General features: G+C 40.2%; 1 protein-coding gene across 5 annotated transcripts in view; it reads left to right on the forward strand.

Moving 5' to 3' along the window:
- pde4ba (phosphodiesterase 4B, cAMP-specific a) overlaps positions 1-7,514 on the forward strand; it is a 232,389-nt gene extending 224,875 nt beyond the window's left edge. For 4 of the 5 annotated variants that reach the window (XM_056258836.1, XM_056258837.1, XM_056258838.1 and 1 more), the window contains 9 exons: positions 2,698-2,791; positions 4,769-4,944; positions 5,037-5,135; positions 5,230-5,394; positions 5,486-5,585; positions 5,672-5,826; positions 5,940-6,062; positions 6,220-6,402; positions 6,502-7,514. In XM_056258836.1, the coding sequence (XP_056114811.1) occupies positions 2,698-2,791; positions 4,769-4,944; positions 5,037-5,135; positions 5,230-5,394; positions 5,486-5,585; positions 5,672-5,826; positions 5,940-6,062; positions 6,220-6,402; positions 6,502-6,855 (1,449 nt within the window). In that variant the 3' untranslated portion in view covers positions 6,856-7,514. Of the gene's footprint in view, positions 1-1,262; positions 1,798-2,697; positions 2,792-4,768; positions 4,945-5,036; positions 5,136-5,229; positions 5,395-5,485; positions 5,586-5,671; positions 5,827-5,939; positions 6,063-6,219; positions 6,403-6,501 lie in introns of those variants that run through there. The other variant, XM_056258840.1, reaches the window with a different exon arrangement.
- Positions 7,515-23,666: the final 16,152 nt, after the last annotated feature.

Raw genomic sequence — 23,666 nt, forward strand, 5'->3', positions numbered from 1 at the left:
GGTCTATGATATGTCAGAGTTGTTTACAGCTCTGACTAGACATCTCGCGCACTGCTGAGAAACCCCCACTGCAGCATAATGCAGAGATTCTCCTCTATTTTCCCCCTGTCTCCCTCCCACTCTCTTTTTCTCATGAACGCGCATAAACACTGACACACACATTTCACATGGATATTCCAAAATCATTGCATGAATCCTTTTAGCTCCTCAAATGCCTGCGTTAATCAGCAGAAACAGTCTCTGCTGCAAATAAACAACGAATACAGCTGTATTTCAGTCTTTCTACTTCAAACTTTCACGTTTAATTCAATGTTTTCTTTGCTGTTTCTTTGTAATTATTTGTGAAATTTACTATTGGGGTAATTGGGCATCTACTTTCTGTTGGTTGTGAAATGCACCATTTTATCCGTCGTAGGCGAGTGTGATGGAAAGACTTGGTCTGGACTGCTGGCTTTAGTGGTTTTGGACACTTTTAAGATTGTCCATTTGGAGGGTTTTCCCTGTTAATGGACTTTGCTCGTTTGGGCTATATCAAGGACGGCTCATTGATTTTGTCCGTCTGCCCTCCTCCCCGTTTTAATGATTCGGGGGGTTGATTTGGCAGATGTTATTGAGACGCAGTGGTGTCCTCGTGATTACTGGGCTGCCATCTTTGGAAGCTAGGGAGGGAGGGAAGCCTCAGCGGCAGCCTGTGTCACATGACACTGTTGCCATGGCGTTGGGATGTTGGCGTAATTGGTGTTCGGATGTAGACGGGGAGGCAGAGAGAGAGCCTGGGTGGGGGGTGGGTTTAGTTGATGTCACAGAAAAAAGACAAAGGGAGGCAATTATCCAAGTCTTCTCTCCCACCATACTCTACAGTAAAAATAGCACAGTTGTGCATTATGGCAATGCAATAAATAAGAGTGGCCGAGCCTGAAAGAACCCAGACTCATCTAAAACTCCTATCTTCCCTGCATCACCTTTGCAGTACAAAAGGGTACTTAATGTTGTACTCAATTAGGAATCCCTTAAAGACAAAGGTCGATGAATTGTTCGCAAAAAGCCAAGTCCGTGCATAAATCTCCCTCTCTTTCTGTTCTGCCTTTTTCCTCTCGTGATTTCCCCGCATAACAAAGCGGGGCTCCCCCTCTTCTTTGCCATCTCTGTCAAATCATATGTGCCTATGGATCGTGTTGCTGGGGCTGACAGATTCGAGACTGGGGGTGAGACGCGAGAGGGAGGGGGCGAGAGAGAAAGACCGAGAGAGATGATGAAAGAGCGTGAGCGTAGTGCTGCAGCAGAGCGGCACTAATCCAGCAGAGGAAGACCCCCCTCCAGCCAGATGAGCATCCCAGCGTTTTTTCCCCTCATCCCTCCCTCCCTCTGATTTACTGCTCCTTCATCTCCTCCATAATTCATTGGCACTTTCAGACCCTCTGCTTCGCTTCTAGCTCCGGCCGTCGCTCTCTGGATCCTCCTCCAGCTCAGGACGGGTGTTCCCATCCGCTGTTGGCCCCCTGCTCATATCCGCAGCCATGGAGAGTCAATGCTGGAGCGATTCGGCCGAGAGCTGCCATGAAGACAGCTCGCGTCTGCTCATCAGCTACTAATCCATACCAAGCAGAGTAGGAGAGGAGAGAAGAGGGGGTTTTCCGTTTTTTTTTTCGCAACCAGAAGAATCCCTTTCGTCTGCCTCTCTCTGGCTCTTTTCCTTTGTGGTATAGGAGTGCGCTGTTGTGGATTTCGGGAGATTAAATACGATCCAAAATGCCTGAGGCCAATTACCTTCTCTCTGTATCCTGGGGTTACATTAAGGTGTGTATGGTGGCTACTGAGCTGTTTTCCGGATTGGTTTTGGTTTGGTGTTTGTTGGTGGTCTATGGAGACACTGAGGAGGAAAACCTACAGCAAGTCTCGCTGTGTGGCATCCTGTGCTGGAATGTCTAGACCCGAGCTCTATTTTGGACTCTTCTTTTTACATGAATCTGTTGTATTTTGGTTGATATGTTGATTTGGATGTCAAAAAGCACATCTATAAAGGTCGCTTTTGTGATTTATCCATTTTTAATGATGAAGCTTAAAAAATTTGAGATGTGGCGCAGGATATGGCTGCCGTTTTTTGACTTATTTAATTATATATGCATTTGTTTATTTATTTACTTCCAACATTGCGTCTTTTTGGTACCACATCGTTGTTTTTGGAACATATATCCATACATCAAATGTGTAAAAAATGCTAAAGAAAAATATTACTTAAACTTTGACAGAAAGTTTGAAAATTGCAATTTACAAATGAAATCTCAACCAGTGTCTACTTTGCCTCTTGTACTGCATTTAACTTCTTCAGTCTTCATACATTTGTTACATTCTTAATGCATTTGCATTGTTTATGCTTGGTATTAGGTATTAGAGATTTATTTAGAAATAAGAGAAATTAAGATGCTGCATAAATATTTTTAAAAGGAGATATTGATATTTCAATATATTAGAATTTCAATTATATATATATATATATATATATAATTTATTTGGTTAAATTTAGTATTGCGTACCCCATAACCCATTGTGGTATTGTATGTAAATGCATGTCCATATAAAATAATGTTAAATATTACATTTTTCAGGACTTTGGGGAAAGGAATCCCTGCTGAAGTCTCAATGTAGAACCTTTTAAGTTTTTTTTAACTAATGATTCTCCCTCTCTATCTTTTCCAGTTCAAGAGAATGTTGAACAGGGAGCTGACGCACTTCTCTGAGATGAGCAGATCTGGCAATCAGGTGTCGGAGTTCATCTCCAACACCTTTCTAGGTAATCACACACATATTCACCCTTTCAATAAAACACCCGCAGCCAGCGCTAAGCATTGACTATATACTGTATACGCCATTGTGGATTGAATTTGGGCTGCGTCATTTCCAGAGCTGAACTGCAGTTTAGACTCACTGTAAGATAAAGGCTATGAAAAAGTGAGAGGTTTGATAAGTGAATTATTTGAGAAAACTATATTACATTAAAAGATCAGACGGCACAAAGGCTCAATTTGTTTGTGGAATACCGTGAGATGGCATCAGACTTTAATTTCTGCATGAGGAGAGAGATCCCCAATGCAGCAGTTGGAAAAGAGGAAGGGGAGGGTGAAAAGGAGAGCAGAATTAGAGGAGGGAGGGAGGGAGGGAGAGATAGAGGGGGATGGTATTCTGCTGTAAAGTAATGCTGACGGTGGAACCCCCAACACGGAACATCCAGGCAAGAGAACCTGTGACTCATCCAGCTCCTGTGTTCTCATCGAGACGGCATCACATAGTCACACGAACAGGCACACATTTGGCCCATTACACAAGATCTTAACTCTTTCTCTTTCTGAGATCCTGTTTCACTACAAAAATAATTTCTTAATCTGTATTTTTGTCTTTTTTACTAGTGATTTTTTTAAAAACATTTTTAAAACAAGAAATCTATACTTTTTTTATATAAACTAATATAAAAGATAATACATTAGCATTTATTATAATTACAAATAAATGATGCTAATTTTATACTTATCTGCATAATGTAAATTGTTTTTCTTTCTTTAAATATAAATGTGACAAAGTATTGATGTTTATGTATAAAACTTATCTATTTTGGTGAGAAAAAAATTATGTTTAGATATATTTACTGATAAAAAAGGCAAAAATGTTGATTTTAGAAAAATATTTTTGCAGTGTAACAATTATTGAGATTTAAAATTTTCTGCAAAAATATTGGTGTACAACTTTGTGGCCGGATTATTTGGGACTAAAAGTAGTTTTATATTCCAGGGATTAAATGTTAGCTGTAAAAACATCTGTGTGCTGTGTCACATGTGACTGCTCTCTTTATGCCTCTGCGTTTTCACTATCTGCTTCAAAACGTGTGAGTTTAGCAGAGATAATGAGATTAAATCTGATCCAAACACAATGTTACAGCTTTTTTTTTTTTTCTCTTTTTCCCGAATCTTGGATCTGTATGCACAGTCTGCATATGTGGCTTGCCTTTGGTTAAATATTGGTTATGGAAATAAGAATACTGTCCACTCAGGGCCTGTGGCTTTTGGGAAAAAATTGGATTAGCATTTCCACATGAGAAAATCCTTAACATGAAGGTTTATGGCATTATTAACTGCATTTTTGCCCTCGAGATACGCCCTTCGTGTGCTGCCATTGTTTTTCAATTGATATCTCCTGAGGGTTGACCTTTGGAGATGCCATTTGAGGCAGACACGGGCTCCCCTGAAGTTTGTTGACAGGTCTGTCACAGTGAAAATGGAGAGTGGAACTAAAGGAGAAGGAAAAGAGGGGGCAAGCCCCGCTTGAATAGCTTAGTGGCAAAGTCGCTCTGAATTGGGTGTCTGTTCTGCCTTTCAAGGGCAGCGAATCCTGAGAAGCACACGCACGGAGTGCAGATGTGAGCTATTCAGCTATGGCCCTGCACCTGAACCAAAGGCGTCTGCTTACGTCACTTAGGGAAACATAATACATGGCCACCGGTTTTCCAACAATGGGCTTTTATGCGGACATGTGCAGTATGTGTCTGTGTAATAACTACAATTAAGAGTTTGAGTAATCTGGAATGTGATCTACCAACATCTGACACACTTGTGCATGATCTGTATAGAAAGATTTAGGGACCATCTTGGTTTCATGGTTACAAGTTTGCAAAAGGTCATTTTCCACATTTTCTATGAAAATTTGTGTTTATGGTTTTTAACCACTAGGAAAATGTCCAAAATGGTTCTAATCTTTTGGTTCTTGCTTTTCCTTACAGACAAACAGAATGAAATGGAGATTCCCTCGGAAACAGCAAAAGCCCGCGAGAAGAAGAAAAAACAGCAGCTGATGACTCAGATCAGTGGAGTGAAGAAAGTGTCCCATGGGCCCATCCTCAACTGCAGCCTCGCTCGCTTCGGCGTCAAAACCGACAAAGAGGATTTGCTGTCTAGGGTAAGGAGAAGACTAATGCTTGCTCTTTAGTGGGTTTGATTGTAAAAAAAAAAGTCCTGTTGATCTCATGCCCTTGCCTCTTCCCTTTCCAGGAATTAGAAGACCTGAACAAATGGGGCCTGAACATCTTTACCGTTTCAGAGTATTCGAACAACCGGCCTCTAACTTGCATTATGTATGCCATCTTCCAGGTCAGTTCTTCCTCCAGCCTATGACTTTCCACTTTTTGCAACAAAAATGTAATAATGTCCAGAATTGTAATAATATTGCATCTCTTTGTAACAGGAACGAGACTTGCTCAAGACGTTCAAGATCCCAGCAGATACATTTGTGATGTATATGATGACCCTTGAGGATCACTACCACCAAGATGTGGCCTATCATAACAGCCTTCACGCTGCTGATGTGGCCCAGTCAACTCACACTCTGCTGTCCACACCTGCACTAGATGTAAGAACGCTTTTTCTTTATGCACAATTTTAATATTTTTTTTCCTCAAAGGACTTCATGTATCTCACCATTTTCAATCTGTCCTAAATAGGCTGTCTTCACCGATCTTGAGATCCTGGCAGCCATTTTTGCGGCAGCCATCCATGATGTGGACCACCCTGGTGTTTCAAACCAGTTCCTCATCAATACAAGTGAGTGTTATTAAATCCCAACCTACTACCAGCGTAAATTTCCTGGTGACACATGGACTAATTGAGTATTTCCTCATTTCTTACAGACTCCGAGTTAGCGCTCATGTATAACGATGAGTCGGTTTTGGAGAACCACCACTTAGCCGTGGGCTTTAAACTTCTACAGGAGGAGAACTGTGACATCTTCCAAAACCTCACTAAGAAACAAAAACAGTCACTCCGAAAGATGGTCATCGACCTGGTGAGGTTCTTCCTTCCTTCCTTCCTTCCTTCCTGTCTTCCAGGCCATCTGCTTCATTTACACTGCAATGATTGATATGCTAACACATCTTGCTCAATGTTCCCTCTTAACAGGTACTGGCCACGGACATGTCTAAGCACATGGGCTTACTGGCCGATCTGAAGACCATGGTAGAGACGAAGAAAGTGACAAGCTCAGGAGTTTTACTTCTGGACAACTACACAGACAGAATACAGGTACAGGTCTTCCTGTTTTCCATCCCCTCTTAATGAAACTAATTTTCAAACAGTCATTAGGAAATCCAATGATGTCATAATCTCCAGCTAAGATGATTCAGATAAATTAGAGGCACATGATGAATTACAATTGGCTGAAACTTTGATGTTACTTCAGGTTTTGCGGAACATGGTTCACTGCGCCGATCTGAGCAATCCCACCAAGTCTCTAGAGCTGTACCGCCAGTGGACTGACCGCATCATGGATGAGTTCTTTCACCAGGGCGATCGAGAGAGGGAGCGTGGCATGGATATCAGCCCCATGTGTGACAAACACACCGCCTCTGTGGAGAGATCACAGGTTAGTTACTGTCTGAAATGTAGCGGTCTGTTGGAGGATATCCTAGAATAACTTACATTGTGCCCTACGACATCTAATGTGTTTTTTGTCTCTCTTCAGGTGGGTTTCATTGACTTCATCGTCCACCCGCTATGGGAAACCTGGGCTGACTTGGTCCATCCGGATGCCCAGGATATCCTGGACAACCTGGAGGATAATAGGAACTGGTACCAGAGCATGGTCCCCATAAGCCCTTCCTCGCCCTTCGATCAGGCTGACAAAGACGGCAACAGCGGGGGTTCAGCCCCTGACAAGTTCCAGTTCGAGCTCACGCTAGAGGAGGAAGACTCAGAAGGCACGGAAAAAGACGAACAGAGCCAGGGAGACGAGGAAGAAGACGACAGAGGGGAAGAAATGGAATCCACTACACTCATCCAGATAGTTACCGAAGACGCCTCACCGGTCGACACATAAGACTTCGCGTCCCTTGATAGGCGGTAGCTATTTTTTCCCATGCAAGAGGAGAAATCTTGCAGTTGATGCTTTTTAAAAAGCCCACATGGGGTGATTTTTTAGTCCCCCGTGGGAGGAGGATGTCTTGCCCTCCTTGCACTTACGTTTGGAGACAGTTTGTAGGAGCTCTCAGGAAATAAATGCTGCAGACATTTTGGACCTGAACGATTGGCAGGCGACTTTGATAAACGTGAAGGATTGGGGCCAACGTGAACAGTTTGTTTGGTTGTTTACCAGATTGTGAGGAGTAGACACTACTGAGAGGATTTCTCTTTTTTTTGTACCAACACAAACTTTTTGTAAAGCTATGGGTGTGTGATGAGGTCAAAAACGAACTACTGAAGAACAAGTATTTGTAAAGAGAGAAACTGTTTACTTTTCTGTACCATTTGTCTAAAGACTGTGTGCCTTTTTACTATTGTCTTTTTAATAGTCTTTTATTTATTGAACACATTTTAGTATAACTGTACGTTGAAATGTTTTCATTTTGTAAAGCAAACCAGACCGAACATGCAGAATTGTTTTATATCTACGCTGGAGAGAAAACTTAGTGTCTTCCTTTGTTTGGCAATATAACTTAATAATCCAAACATCTGACAAACGATCAGAAAACTAAGAAATTATGAAAGAGGCACTTTCTGTTTATTCTATCTATATTTGTGTCAGACTCCGTAACTATGAGCACAAACTGTTTATTTGGAACCATACATCATCCCATTCACATTAGGGTAAGAAATCTGTTCACAAAAAAACTTTAAATGCCCTTAAGTATGAAGACCCCATTTACTTAGATTGTAAAACAGAATACAATCACCCCCCAAAAAATCTAATCACAAGGGGTCTCGTAATGTACTAAAATCACAGGGAAGCCAAAGCTATATTGACTTAATTCACATTCATTCGCTTTCAATTCATCATAATTGTCTTCCTTACAGCAGCCATTTCCACCCTTCCCATCATACCTTAGAAACAGAATCAAGAAAAACAGTCTAAACTAGCTTTTGTAGCTTTTTACACACTTTGATATAGAACTTTTCCTCATTTGTCTTCTTAAGAAAACAACTTCTTTCTCCGATTGGCTCACTTTAAAGGTGGGGGGGGAGGGGCAAGATATGAAAAGAAAAAAAACTACAATTACACTTGTCAAATTTCAACATGCCAGTATTAGTAATGACATTAGCATTGTCGTTTCATACATTTTGTCACCGTTAAGGTTTAAGTTTGTGTGTAGTTCATGCTTTAAGGTACTTTAACTACCTTATGCTCAAAGTCTCAACAGTGGAAACAGTTAATGGCCAAAGTAGCATGCAAAAGTATGTTTGTGCGCACATATGTACGTGTCTACACATTACTGTGTTTGTGTGTATGAGCGTCCGTGGGGGGCGCTTCATCACCAGCCCACGCTTTTTACAACTCCTTCCATTCTCTTTGTTTATATGCGCTCAGATCGGTCCTCTACTGTTTATAACAGTGTATTTATTACTGTTAAATGTACATAGGGAATAATGTTTCTTTGTAAATGGTTTAATTTATATGCACTTGCATTACCGAAAATTGGTGGTGTTTCTTGTGTAGTGGGCTCTTGGACTGAGTCTGTTTTATTTAGTAATATTGTTTATGTTTTAATATAAATAAATATATATTATATATACTATGTATGAATATATTGCACAATTTTCAACTGCCCAGAACAGTAGCCTATGAGACACACGACCCATTGGTAAAGGGGAGAGTCTGTAGATAAGACAAATGCATACTGTAGACATCTGTCAGATATTAGAAGCTTTGTGTATCACTGTTTGGTGTAACATTGATAAATCAGTATCTCACGAGATTCTCCACAAAACGTGGCCCTCAAATATATACAACATTTTGAATGGAGATTGCTAAAAATGGCTCAGAGTTGGCATGTAAATGCACATTTAGGAATTGGTTACCAACATCACAATCTCTGAACCACAATGTGAAATCAATACAATTACGAAAATGTGATCTTCTGTAGTTATTTGTGCTAATGTGAACTATTTTTCTGACCTTGTTAGCAGTTTTGAAATTCAAATTGTCAGTAAAACTTTGTTAATCTATATGTCTGAGATCTTTTGGTCCGACTTGCGTCCAAAGGGATTCAACAGAATTAGTGCTATCTGCATGAGGGATGAGTTTTTATCGTCTGGTTATCCCACATTGTTGCAGGTGAATATTCAATGTTTCACACAATGTATGGTAATAATATTGTATATTGTGTTCAATAAAATCTGAAGCTACTTTTCTATGAAGTGATTAAAGACAAAGCATGAATATACTCCATGTGTAAATCTCTTTCTTCATAGCTTTTATTTTTGTTATTTGACCTTTAGTTTAGTTAAATCAATCTGTCAAAATTAGTTTTGAATTCATCCAGTTGATAGTCTAAAAGCATAAAACAGTGCAATATCATAATGAAATAAATCATTAGGTATCAAATTTAAATAGTACAGCATTTTTGTTGTTGTTTATTTCTGTTTCTATTCATTTTGAACAAATAAATGCAGCCTTGTTGAACATATGATACTTTTTTCAAAAACATTAAAAATACAAATATTAGCTTAGAACCTTGATCTTATATGTGGCCGTATTTGCATTTGAACCCTTTGTGAGGTTGTCTTGTTTGAAGCTGAATCCACTGTGACAGGTCACATTGCACCCAGTGAATATCGGTCCTGCACTGTTCCTCGAGCCAAGTCAGCCCTCAAATGACACAGTCCTCCTGTGTAAAGTCTCTGTGTGTGAATCATTCTAAGGCCTTTTGCCCAGAATTTATGTAAGACAAGAAGGTATAGCGAGAGAGTTAGATTAACATGAGCCAATTCAGGCCGTTATCCTTGTTTCATATTCATCTGATTATTTGAGATGAATTGCCAGTGTAGCTGAAAGTTTCCCTAAAGGTTTAGTTAAGGCTGAAGGTGTTGTGGTCATTCCGAAATTACCTACAACTTTAAACCAAATTTAACCCATTTTAAAAATAATCTTATGTCATTGTTTAACTAACTGAATACATTTAGTTGTCATTTATTTATCATTTTTAAGATTATTAATAAATATATGCACACAAGCAAATATTTTCACACATCACATGCCTTATATTTAATCTCAAGCATGCACCTATCTGACACAGTTGTGAAACTGAACACACTTTATGTGGACTAAATTGTTTATTGTGAAAATGTCTATACATACGGGATAGTTAATACAATTTATTTTACTGTTTGTTCAGTAATCATGTAGTTTTATCATGTTTTTTAAATGTAATTATTATTTTTTATGATTTATCATAATATTGAAAGTCTGAGTGCCGCACAAAAGAAAAAAAACAATATACTTTATGGAAATTTAGTACATTTTCGAAAAGTAAATTTTGAAGGCGTGATAAAAACTCGGACATAAAAGTGTTTGAAGTTTGAACACTGACCTGTATGCATATATTCTACTATGTTTTCAGTGAATCCCAGTTATACATATTTATAGGAGAACCATAAGATAAATGCCTGACATAAAATAACCAAGTAAGGTCACAAAGATTGCTCTCTCACATTCAAGCACCTTGCAGTAATGCAAGTAAATGTAATGTTGATTACTGTTAATGATAAATTCAAGATGGAGTGCTGTATATGCTGCAGGACCTCCATGGCTATGCATAATAAGTGTTTGGAAACACCATGCAGAGTGCTCAAAGAACCCCCTGAGAGTGTGTTGAAGGCTGTAAATCAGCCCCATGATGGCTAGCCAAAGCTATTTTTAACCTCCAACCAATTATGAGAAGAGACTGGTGACACTCTTCCTCCTTGTGTTGTGAGTGTCAAGAAGTCTATCTCAGCCTGCTCACCGACATCGGTTCAAAATGAAATCCATAATCACTCAAGAACACTGACATAATTACACAAACCCAAGTGTGTGTGGATATGCAAATAGCTCCAAACAAATTGTGGTTTGGTCACAACAACAGGCCACACACACACACACACACACACACACACACACACACACACATACAGTATATAGGCTACATGGAGGCAAGGGAGGCAGTGCCTCCTCGAAAAATGTAATGAGAAAATAATATTATCCATATCCATCCATCCAATCCTTATTACAAAAATAAAACAGTGCAAATATTACAAAATGTGACACAAGTGTTTAAATCACTTGCTTTTCTAAAAGAACACCCAGGTAAAGGTACGGCGGGAGACCGCGATCTTGCCTCCTCTGATCCCATTGATTTTTAAAAGACCCCCTAAAGCGTGTGCTGGGTTTGGTGGAGGATTTTTTGGGAGGGGGATTCAAAATTAATGGGGGAAAGTCAAGTGTATGATTGGATATGATTGTTTTGTGCGATAAATCCTGCATCTTGTTTTCGTGCGCATTCGTGAATCGTCTGAATGAACAACCCGATCACACTAAATGCTCTCTATAGCACGCAGTGTGTTTATCGTGTAATTTATACGCAAAAATGAGTTTTTACGTGCATAGGATACGCATGAGTTGGTTAGGGTAGGTTTAGTAGTGGTGTGTGGGGTGCGTGTGTATTATACGTTTGGGTAGAATTAGTGGTGTGGGGTGCGTGTGTATTACACGCAAATGAACTGCGTATCAAATGCACGCGAAAACTGCGTATCATATACACGTAAAAACTAATTTTCGCGTATAAATTGCACGATAATACACAATGCGTGCTATAAAGACGCATTTACGTGAGAACAGGCTGGAATGAACATTATGCCGTTAATGGGAAGACTAATTAAAAAGTAAGTAGCCACTTAGATATCACTGCTTTATTTCACGTCAAAAGCAATGACTGATGATCCAAAAATAAGTTGACTATTAAAAAGAACAGCTGAACATTAGTTCACAAATAAATTGTGTTTTTTAAAATTATTACTGCCTTTAGTTAACGTTTTGGAAAAAAAATGCTTAGAAACTAAATTGATAAGATTTATATTTGGTTTTAATAAATGAAACATTAATTAGATAGTTAATGTAAAAATACAAAATAGAATTTGGTTTCTCTTGTTTTAGATCTAATGGTTATTTAACCAGAAAATGTGATAACATTATGTATATTGGGGAACATTTTTTTTTAGCATCTGCAATTCAGTGAATGTTTGAGATAGAGTGCTCAAACTTTTATACAAAGCACCCAGATTTGTTTTGCTACAAAAGGCACCAATTGAAACCTCTGCAAGAATATCAGATCCCTTATGAGTTGATGTCAAATACATGTTTGTATGTACCCCTGCCGGGGTAGGTTGTAACACATGCTGGGGTAAGTTGCAACAATTAAACAAAAGATGCAAATTGCAATATGCTTAAAAAACGGGTTATTGAACCAATCCAAAAGAACAAAGAGTATCTCTCTTTCTGTGACTGACCATATCTCAACTCCACTCGTGTGAGATTGTGTGTCTGTGAGTGAATATTCTCAGAGTAAAAATGGTGCAAAATCTATGTTTTTGCAGGCTTGGTGGACCCAGAGACTGCAGGGCACAATTTACCCACACCAACGGACTCCACAGACATTATAAAACTTTTTGTTGTTTGAGGTCTCAGAATCCTTACCACTGGCTTTCAACATTTTTCTTGCAACTGATCTGACTGACCTGCCCTTCTTTGAAACCTTATCAGTTCCTTTATTAAAAAAAGGGGCCAGGCACACTTCTATCTATCATTCTTTTCCACGGCATTCTGTACGATTATTAAAAAGAAATTGTGGTAACACTTTACGGTAAGGGTACATGAATTATCATGAATTCGTGTATAAATGCATGAATGAATTAGGCATTAATTCATGCATTAATATCTCATGAATCATCAGGAACTAACACGAGTTCAACGTTTTTCATTCATGACTTCATGGATGAAAAACACCTTAATTAAAACATTATGATTTATTACGTATGATCATGATGTTTTCTTTGTTTACAAAAAAATGTGTCTTTACTATCCATTGTGTATCCAAAGCTACAGTTGGTACATGAATCATCATGAACTCATGCATAAAAAAAGCATTAATTCATGCATGCAAGACTACTCTTCGAATTATTAAAGGAATATACAAAAATCCACATTACCTCATGGATGCATACAGGCTAGAACAGTAGGCTATATCAATTAATGTGAGAACTGTTTTTCTGAATTATGATCTGAGTTTCCAAGCATGTTCATGTCTTCTTCATAGCCTGCAGGTAAATGGACAGACCCCAAAATTGGCCAATCACAGCAAATAGCACACGAATTCTGTTGACATTCAAATACAGTAGTCATCATTAACTAAGCATAATCTTTTAATGACTTCATGTGTGACTCAACTAAAGTGATGACTCATGATCACTTGGACACGATTTTCTTGGGTACACTGAGGTCGGAGCTGAAGAAGCCGGACTTCATTTCGGCTGGAGGGGTGGTCTCGATCGTACCATTCGCCAGTAGGGTGACGACCTCCGTGCGCATGACAGGGGCATTGCCACCCACCACGGTACAGTGGATTCCCCGGAGCTGGGAGGAGACCGTGCGAACTGAATCGCAAAGCCGAGCCTGATGATTCTCGTGAGCCAGTGGGACAGATTGGAAGCTCCAAAACTGAACCAGCAGGGTCATGTGAACCACAGACGTACCCACGATGGGGCAGCGAGGCGGAATGACCGGCCCAGACGTGGGAGGTGGAGCGTCCCGATGTGGGGGCACAGTCATATGCCGCATCCTGACAGAGGAAGGCCAGGGAAGGACCAGCGTTCCACGGGGGCCTGCTCTGTCAGGGGTCTGGCGACATAGGGGGACGAGATTGGCGAGGCTCGTAAGCGGCGCGCACTGCCATCCGCGCCCTCTGGGGGCTCAGAGCTCCCGGTGCTGCTGGGGCCGGGTGGCAGGGGGCAGAAGTCGCAGGAGGGCGCGTTCGGCGGCAAGCGGACTGAGGCATCTGAGCCGGCGGCTGGGTGGCAGCAGCTGGCCGCGGGGTCAGAACATGTTTGGTAGCCTCAGTCTGCTTCTGGGCGGCCGAGAACTGTTGGGCAGAGTCCTCGACCGCGCCGCCGATGAGGCCAGCCTGGGATATGGGGGAGTTGAGGAAGCGGATCAACCAGGTTAAGCCAGAGATGTCTGACCACGCATGTGGACATCACCTGACCCAGGGAGCGTGCGGTCACCTTCGTCGCTCATAGAGCGAGGTCGGTGACGGCATGCAGCTCTTGGATGAGCCCTGAATCAGCCCTACCCTCGTGCATGTCATTGAGCACCCTGAAGGATGGCAATAACATGCAGTGAGGCGGCAGCCTGCCCCGCAGCTCTATAGGTCTTTGCCACCGGAGTAGACAAAAAACCTACAGGCATTGGAGGGGTGCTTAGGGTCACCACGCCAGGTGGAGGCGCTGTAGGGACACAGATGTGTTGCCACAGAACACTGGGAACCCCAGTGTATCCTTGGCCGCGGCCTCTGCAAGGGAAGGCGGAAGAGGCCGCTGAGCAGTCGCGAAAAGTCAAAGGAGACTCCCACGATCTCATGACCTCTTCAAGCCCGTCCGGGTAGAAAGGATTTGGGTTCGCCTCCCCCAAAAACCAATCATCAGCCTTAAGTGCTTGGGACATGGCGGATGGTTCCACACAAGCCCGATACTCGCGGCGGCCCGGGAAAGCATAGCTGTCAACTCTGGATCAGACTCGTTATGCTAGCACACCCGAGGGTGGCAGCACAGACGAGCCCTCATCTCCAGAGGACTCCAGCTCACCTTGTGATGCGGCGATATACATGATTTCATCAGCCGGGGAACCGAATGAGATGCCGGGCCCGCTGGCGTCCTCTGACGTGGCTCTGGTCGGCGAACTCATTCGGAACCACGCGGGTTGCGATGTGAAAGACGGGGTGTGCCACCAGCCGAAGTATTATCTCGCGTGGAGAAAAGGGGACTCTCGCTCTATTGAGCTCATCGAGTCTCGACCGTTACATTGCGATGGTCATGTTCCCGCTGGGAGAACATGACGCATCCACGAACGCTGTCTGAGCGTGATCGAAGCCCAAACACGTCAAAACAGCGCTCGTGCCCATTAGCTATCAGAATACAGCACTCAGAAATTCACGGGCAGATCATCTTTAGAAAGACACGAGCGTGCACGCTCTTTTTGTGAGAGAAAAGCTCGCAGCAGTGCTGAAGTGCCCAGGGAGAAACACACACGCTGTTCATTTCAGCAGCCAGGAAGGTGAAACTAGCTGGAACTCGCCATCACACCAACACCGACTGGAAGCTGCTCGTATAGAAGATTCTCGAAGATAGTCAGAGAATAGGCAGCAGGAGTGAAGAGAACTTCTTGGCTCCGAAGCGAAAAACATATCTGCATATTGCGGCGTCCTTCCTTTTATACCCACGCGGTGGGGCGGAGTTACGCCATGCAAATTCCGCAGACCCATGGCATTTCCTTGCCATTGGCTCGTTTTATTTCTTTCGAAGATGAGAGGCTTCTAAGCGAACCCCATTTCGTCGTCATTCGACGTAACTCGAAGTGACAACGAAAGGGAACATCATGATCATGCATAAGAAATCATAATTCATGATGATGTACTCATCTTAGTTAATGTTTTAATTAAGGTGTTGTTCAACCATGAAGTCATGAATGAAAAATGTTGAACTCGTGTTAGTTCCTGATGATTCATGAGATATTAATGCATGAATTAATGCCTAATTTATATGATAATTCATGTACCCTTACCATAAGGTGTTACCGAAATTGTTTTATGTAAGAAGATGGTTGTAACACTTTTTAAAGATGTGTTACAACCCACCCCTGTCAGTTGTTGTTTAGATAGCTGTATTAGCATAATGGTTTAAAATTAGCAGGTTAAAAATTGCTTGAGAAACTACAATTTAATTATTTTATCCTAAACAAGTACTAAACAAAATAGTTTTGGTCACAAAATTACGTTCTTACCTAAAATAATTTTTGTCTTAATTAAATCTGCACGTGCCTATTTACAGCCTTACATACAACCATGGGATCATGGGACGAAGTGCGAATAATGAAATGATCAAAGGACTCCTAGCGTATTCCTGATTGGTGGTGTTCCAACTCTCCCTTGACCATACCCGGTCTCCCCCATATATAAACAGTAAAAACTGAGGAATTTGCCTCCTCATTTTCAGTACACCACTGTGAACCACTGATACATGCCTAAATGAATTTGTGCTTGGGACCAACTTACTATCATGGCAAAATCTCACTTGTTCATTTTTTTTTTACAATCTGCTTACACCCCATTGATGGTTAAGTTTGGGGGGGCCTTCATGCCTAATTTATTTATTTTTTTAATTGTATGTTTCTGCATAATCACATCGATCAATCATACAAGTTTATACAAAATTGCCACCTCGTAAAATAGTTTGATTTTGCTCTAAAACTTAATTTAAACCTAAATGTCAAAATTTCAGGGCTGGCAATAGATTTAAAAAAGTAATTGTTTGACTAATTCTCTAAAAAACTGTTTCTAAAATATTTGTAACACACTAGTACTTGCGTATAAAAATACGAGGCACAGATCTTTTCTTCTGTTGTGATGTTCATCTGATTATGGAAAAATAAAAAATGTTGGACAGGAATTTGATTCTATCTGTCAGTGGTTGATGGATTTTGGGCGTGGCACTCTAAATGATTGGAGAAGTCCTGTACGCATCACCACAGTCTGAGAGCCTGTTGTTTTCACTGAAAGGCCCAGTTATGACATTTTGATGAAACATTATGAGGTCAAGAAAATTGCAAAAATGAAACAATTGCATAAATTAATTGTTCACAATAAGATAACATGCATTTAAATTACTGTAGGAAACAAATTTTCATGCCAACTTTAATAAGCAGTGCAGTTGAGTGCAAAATTATAATGTTTTTGAAAAATTCAATTTGTATTTTTTTCTTGGAAATTTCCCTTCTGGAGTAGGACAAGGGGCTTGGTGAGTAGCCTACTCCTTGTTTTACTCTTTACTGCTATGACAAATTTGGAAATCACCCCGTCTCCCAGTGACAGTGAAACTTGAGCGCCAAAAATGTTAGAAACGGCCCCGTCTTTGAGACTGGTGGAATCATATAGGCCTTACACAAAGAGAGCTTTCTTTTGCTCTGTCTGGACAGCAACATTACATTGCTCCACTGTCTCACTCTCTGTTTGATGTACTTAACCAGAGAGTGCTACGAAATTCATTTTCCACACTCATTAGTTGCGGGTCAGCAGTGCTCCCTCACTGGGTGCTCATGCCGCAGCTGTCTAAGGTTTTCAGCACTGATGGTGTGTCAGAGGAGGGGTTTTTTTTTTTGTCTGCTTGCTGGTTGGCTGATTTATTTTATTGCTTGTTCTCAGTTGCACAGGAGACTGACTAGACATCATGGCTGAATAGAAACAATCAAGCAGTTTACAAGGAGCCTGATACAAGGGCAAAAACAGCTGAAATGATTGTGTGAATCTTTTGCTGTCTTTAAATAATAATAATAAAAAAACAATAAATAAATGAATTAATTAATTAATGAATTTGTCACATATGTTGTAATTTTGCTTTTAGAACTTTCTTTTTGTGAAAAATGCATTTTCATATGCATTTTGTCATGAAATAATATATACAGTATATGTAGGGCCACACATAATATATATATATATGGCTTGGTGTCCGAAATATTGTATAATATATATGAATATAATACATTGTATATTCATAAACTATAGATAGATATACTGTAGATATACCAACAGCAGTTATTTTAAAGAAATATATGCCACAATTTGATTTGCAGATGCCACTTGTTTTGATATTTTGTATCTAATACAAAGACTTTCCATCATTTTGAGTCTCCAAAAGAGTGTTGTGCATTTTACTGTAGATTGTCTAAAGAGTTAGATTCTATTTCACATTAATCAACTCATCTGGTCTGCATCAGTCTTCAAGTACTGAATAATACACAAAGTTAACAAATAATATAAAAATGGTGTGACATGGCGCAGTTTCAGTTAGCCGCATAATTCTCTAAATGATTCTTTCCCTCCACCCACACGTCCCTGCATCCACTCAGCTGTGTCTTCTCCAGGAGGGAGCAAAGCACAGCGCAGTGAAGCTGGCAGACAGAGGGAGGGATGGATAAAGAAAGGAGAGGAGAAGAAAAGGGAGCTGCTCTCCCCTGGGGGACAATGCTCTGCCTCAAATGAGGAACCCAAATGCTTTCTGACATTTGGTGGATGCAGCATGTGCCTGGCCTCAGCTGGCCCAAACGCTACTGTGCTCACGAGTGAACACACATTTACACAACACACACACACATTAGACACATGGATAAAACAGAGATTTAAATGCACTAATGTTCATCCATCTTTATACTTCATTTAAAGTGCTGGAACATGTGCATGACAGACTTACATAAAAAATCTGCAGTGGTAAAAAGTGATGAGAACATTTTCTCTGGACAGCATTGTATGGCACTTTAAGATGCCTAACTTCCCCACAGAGAAGGCAGAAAGAGAGAGAGAGAAAGAAGAGATTATATCATGATGAGTTGTGACCGTATTAAACATGTTAAATGCTAATCATCCTCTGTCTCTCCAACAAACATCAGAGCAGCAGTACAAGCTGCGCCAGAACATGTCTGAGGCCTCTGATGATCTGCAGTTACCATGGCAACCTGCATCTGGAACTCTGGGTATACCTCTGGTATTAAACTTTGGAAATTCTCAAGAATGTAACCTTACATTTTATATGAACATGAGGGCGTTTCACATTACAGAAGGGTAGACACACGATACCATTTGAGAGTGACTGTCTTATAGATTTTCAATCAAACCCAGGATTGCTGTGGTTACGTAATGTGGATTTAATGATCTGTGTGTTCAGAGAACATGACCGACAGCAAGCAGTGTGAAAACAAATGTAGACCATACCTCTTATTTTAAGACAATAGCTGTATCTCAAAATAAATAAGCTTCAGTGTACCCAGAAATCTTTTGTATTTGTTTTGTGTGTGTGTGTGTGTTTCCTCAGGTTTAGGTTTAGTTTTTTTTTTAACAAATAGGCCTCACAGGGAATTCTGTAATTTTGTTATGTCTGGAAGTCATGAACAATTCTACCACATCTCATATAATGTAATCACATTCTTTGGTGTAAATAGCCTATTTTTATTATTAAATTACTCATTTGTGTTGCTGACTGATTTAATTGATAGCGTTTTGTATGAAGTGACAAAGTTAAAGCTTAAAATGAAATCTGTTCACATACCGGTAAGATGATTTTTCCCGCCTTAGTTTTGTTCACATATTACACTCATACTGTCAAGCATGCTCTCTACAGTGACACTGTTGGTAAAAACTTGCGAAAAAATAAATAAAATAGAGTGCAGTGAAATCTATTTTACTAAATTAATTAATACATAGTTCCTACATGACGTCACAACATACGGGCATTTGCCGACCCGGCGCCATTTCTGTGGGCATGTTGTGGGCAGAATATTAAAAGAAGTGAAAAAAAGTGATAAAAAGTGAAAATGGTCATCTCCTGCTGGGTCAATGGATGTTCAAATCGTGCCGGAGGTTCAGTTAAATTTGGATTTTACAGTATACCCGTCTTTAGACTTCATGAATGTGAGAAGACTAAGCTTTTGTCAGAACAACGACGGAGGTTCTGGCTGGCGAGGATAAACAAGTTAACACTTTGCAGTTTGAATGATGTCCTGTATGAACATAATGACGAGGTATTAAAAACAACATTGTTTCCACTGTTCGATCGCGCCCGCGCCTTATTCACTCACACACACACACACACATTCCAGCATTCCAATCTCAGATTATGTCTTTAAAGAACCCGCGTATAAGTAGTTATTAATTAATTTGCACGCGAGTTTTATTTATTTTTATACCGTGTAACGTTATATTCATGCACTGAACCGTGACGCCGGTACAGTTTCGGTTCAATACGAATTGGCCTACATGTACCGTTCCAACCCAACCCTACACTGTACAAATAAGTACATGCATATTACAGAAAGCACCGATGACTGTTTTAAGGGGAACAGGGATTAAGTTGTGCAGGCTATGGCTTTTTAATAGACAGATAGTCTAGCATCATGCTACATACATTCGCTATGATGACTACTTTTCCATTGATTGCACTTGAGCAAACGTCACCAACCCAACCCTCGACAAACTGATTGTACGCCTCCAGTGATTTCCAGGCTCGGAATTGCTCACATGTGTAAAAAAATACCAGATAATGGTAACGTAAGGTTACACATGATAATACTGTATGAGGCAAAGCTGCATAATCAGTGCTCAGTGCTTCCTTCGTTATACGGATCCACACCATTTATGACTGAAATTTTCGCATTGTACCTCTCTCTGTCTTGTGTTAATAGAGTCTCTTTATAATCTCTGTCACTTTGTCTCTTCATGATTTTCGTAAGAATATAAACAGAAAGAAATATTCAAAATTTGCTTGTAAAACTTTGTAAACAGAGCAGCTTATGCCCTCAAAGATGGCGTCTCCGGGGAGGTCACGTGACATTAATTGGCCGTTATCGGTCCCATGTATTTACTATGGCCCTGTCCCAAATGGAACCCTAAGCACTCGCGGTCTTCCTCTGAGTCCGCACTTTCGCGACGTAACGCCGCTTTGAATGTCGGGAAGAAGTCTGCTGTGGAGTCCGCATCAGCGCGGGCTCGGCAAAAGTGCGCATCAAGGGCGCAAATCGACCGCAGAGGGGGCGCTCGCGAGCACCCTTCTGAGATCTAAAAATGACAAATGGGACACACTACGGTCTCACGGACTTAACGGACACGCGCACGCGGCAGCCATTGCACAAGACCGAAAGTGCGAAGTGTGCCATTTGGGACAGGGCCATTGTCTATCAGTCTATGATCGGTCCACTCGGTCATTGTTTACGTGCGTCTTAATCACGTGGTAACAGTTCCCCATGCTAGTCATCTGATCTCTTAGTTTTGAATTAGCTCTCCGATATTACCAGATTCTTTATATTTTACACCAAATTGTGGTGACGCATCTGCCCCTCGAAGAAAGCTGGAGTGTTTTTCCCTGTTTTTCTGTTAATGTTTGTAGTGGGAGAGTTTGTTTATGTTGTGAAGGGCAGGTCCACACACACACAGGCGGGTGTTTTTAGGACAGTGCGCGAAGCAGGAATCCGAGGATATGTGGTAATGTTGATTAATTTACTGGTGTGCTTTTATTTCGAGTTATGGGAGGAGGTTGTGGTTTCATTTATTAATTGTGACGTTGTTTTATTTGCTTCTCTATATCGACAACGCAAATCATGTGAATTCTTCACCAGCACTGCATCATGTTAATCAGTACTACTTTTGCTTAGTTGTCCTGTAAAAAATCCATAAAAATCTAACGTTACATGTAAGCATTCTTAAAATAAGATTAGATAACTAGCATGAGCTATTGACTAGTTTTCCAATTACATTTCCTTGGAATTCATTTTATTTTTCATTCTCCATGGGATTTTTTAAATTTATTGTTTTAAGCATAAACCTAGATGCTCCAAGTGAAGTTATGCTATGCAAACTATTAAGGTTAGGTTAAGATACTGTATGTTGTGTCTTTTAGAACTTTATTGAATGGGTTTGTTTGACAGTGAATCGGGGTAAAGATGGATTTGAGATGTAAGTTAAGGTAAGTAAGGCTAATTATGGGGAAGTTGTTTCTTTGGGATATTTGTGGATATTAGCTATAGAACATTTGTAGTTCTAACTACATCTTCTGCACACTTTGTGCTAGTGTACAAAAAATATGTTAAGTAAGTTTTGTACATCAGCTTTTAAAGGAGGATTAACAATTGTGTTTTTGTCTATAGGTGATACAACGGCAGTAAAGAGTGGAATCAGTGCAGTCGAGCTGGATCAGCCGGTTTATTCTCTATTTACATACGGGTTTACCTTATGGCAGCCACAACATGTTTTCTTCTATCCTAGGATCATATAGGACCACTTTTTCAAGAAAGTTACGGTAAATAGTTTGACCTGTATTTTCAAAGTTTTCATTTTTTGGGGGGTAATTAACCGAGGTAATACCCAACCCAATCTACTGTTGTTTACTGTGGTTTGGAGTTTGTCGTAACTAAGTGATGTACAGCAGCTGCATAACTGATAACATGATAATCTATTACACTTAAAACGCATAGATTCGAGCCTGCCAATTTTAGATTAGCGAATTTGTCTATTATTACTCTTGTTACAAAATAAAGACAAATACAGGGATCACTCTCCATTTGAACCTGGGGGCTAAAAAGGATGATGGCAGTTGGCAGTATCATGAAAAACACTATGATAATCCAAATTTATTCAACACAGAGGGATAATGAGTACAGTCTCATACAGTCTCTTTAATACAGATCAACCTTGGATTTTTAAAACTATGCACATTCTCAGTTTTTATTTTACATGGAGGCTTGCATTTTCACTAAAAAGGAACCAAACCTGTAAAAGATAGACTGTAACAAGTAAGGACTTGTGCTGGCTATGAAATCCTCAGAGGTTTGCTTTGCTGCTAACATTGTGAAAAACATGCCGTGTTAGCTTGTCAGATGAAGTGTATTATCTTCATGAGCTTACTTCTTTTTTAATAATAGATTGTGAAGACTGAAGGACATGATGACAGCAAGGTGAATGGGTTAGTGTTTGTGGGATCTACTGCTTGCAACACCTCCTTGAGAACTGGAGTACAGTACGTGACCCACTGCACACACTCAGCTCATGTTACACGTATCCAATATAGGGTAGCGTTTGCCTAAGACAAGACCCAGAAAATGACCTAGTAACTAGCCTAGACATGCTTTCTATTAAAAACTGTCCACTTTTTGCATTCAGTTCTCATTAACTATCCAACCAGCCACATTTCTTGATATTTTATTTCTTTATTTCTAAATATACTGCAAGGGGTATGCAAACGTATGGACTCAACTATAACGTATCTTTAGGCAAACTGTGCCAGCATAGTTATTTACCTCTGGTAAGTTATCCAGAGGCCATGCATTACTGTTTTTTTGCTTTCTTGTTTTTGCAAGAGAACTAATTAGAAGCTCAAGAACCTGTTTTGTCGAGATCAATAAGTCATTATTCCTCTTTACTGTCCTCATCTCGTGAATTAAGCAGCGCTGCATTTTGTCTAGTTTTTTCACAGATTAATTTCTATAAAGAAAATCAATGGACATGCAGAACGATTTCTAACTTTTCTCAAACACAGCCTGCATTGGAGCAACATCAAAAGTGCAGGGCTGTTGTATTCATGCAGCTTAGTGGGAACATTGCTAACCAGTCATTTGTTTTTAAACCAATGATTAGTTTATCATTTGTCTTAGTGAAGATCCTAAACGTAATTTCGGGAGTAATAAACCCATCTAATCTTTCAGTTAACTGCCGGAGCATATAAGCTGCCTCTCACCTTGCTCTGGCATCAGCTGTTTTGGCATCCCTCCACCTCCCCAACCCCACCAACATAATTTAGTCATCTTGCTACCAGACTCGTCGTCCAAGCATTAGTAGTCCCACTGGGGGGTGTATCTAAGCAGCAAGCCAAATACGTTTAACCTTAATAGCTTAAAGATTATATGGGCAAACAAACTTGTGAAACAGTTATATTTTGCTCTATTCTGTCATTTTGTATTTTTTTTTAGTTTTTTCATTATTTTTAATGAATTTTAATTAGATTTATGATAGTTTCAAATGATTCAAGCATGGATACTGTTTTTAATTATAGAAAACATCTTAGTGTTTTGCT

Source organism: Rhinichthys klamathensis, unplaced genomic scaffold (assembly GCF_029890125.1).
Source record: "Rhinichthys klamathensis goyatoka isolate OS25496 unplaced genomic scaffold, OSU_Roscu_1.1 h1tg000160l_1, whole genome shotgun sequence".
NCBI lineage: Eukaryota > Metazoa > Chordata > Actinopteri > Cypriniformes > Leuciscidae > Rhinichthys > Rhinichthys klamathensis.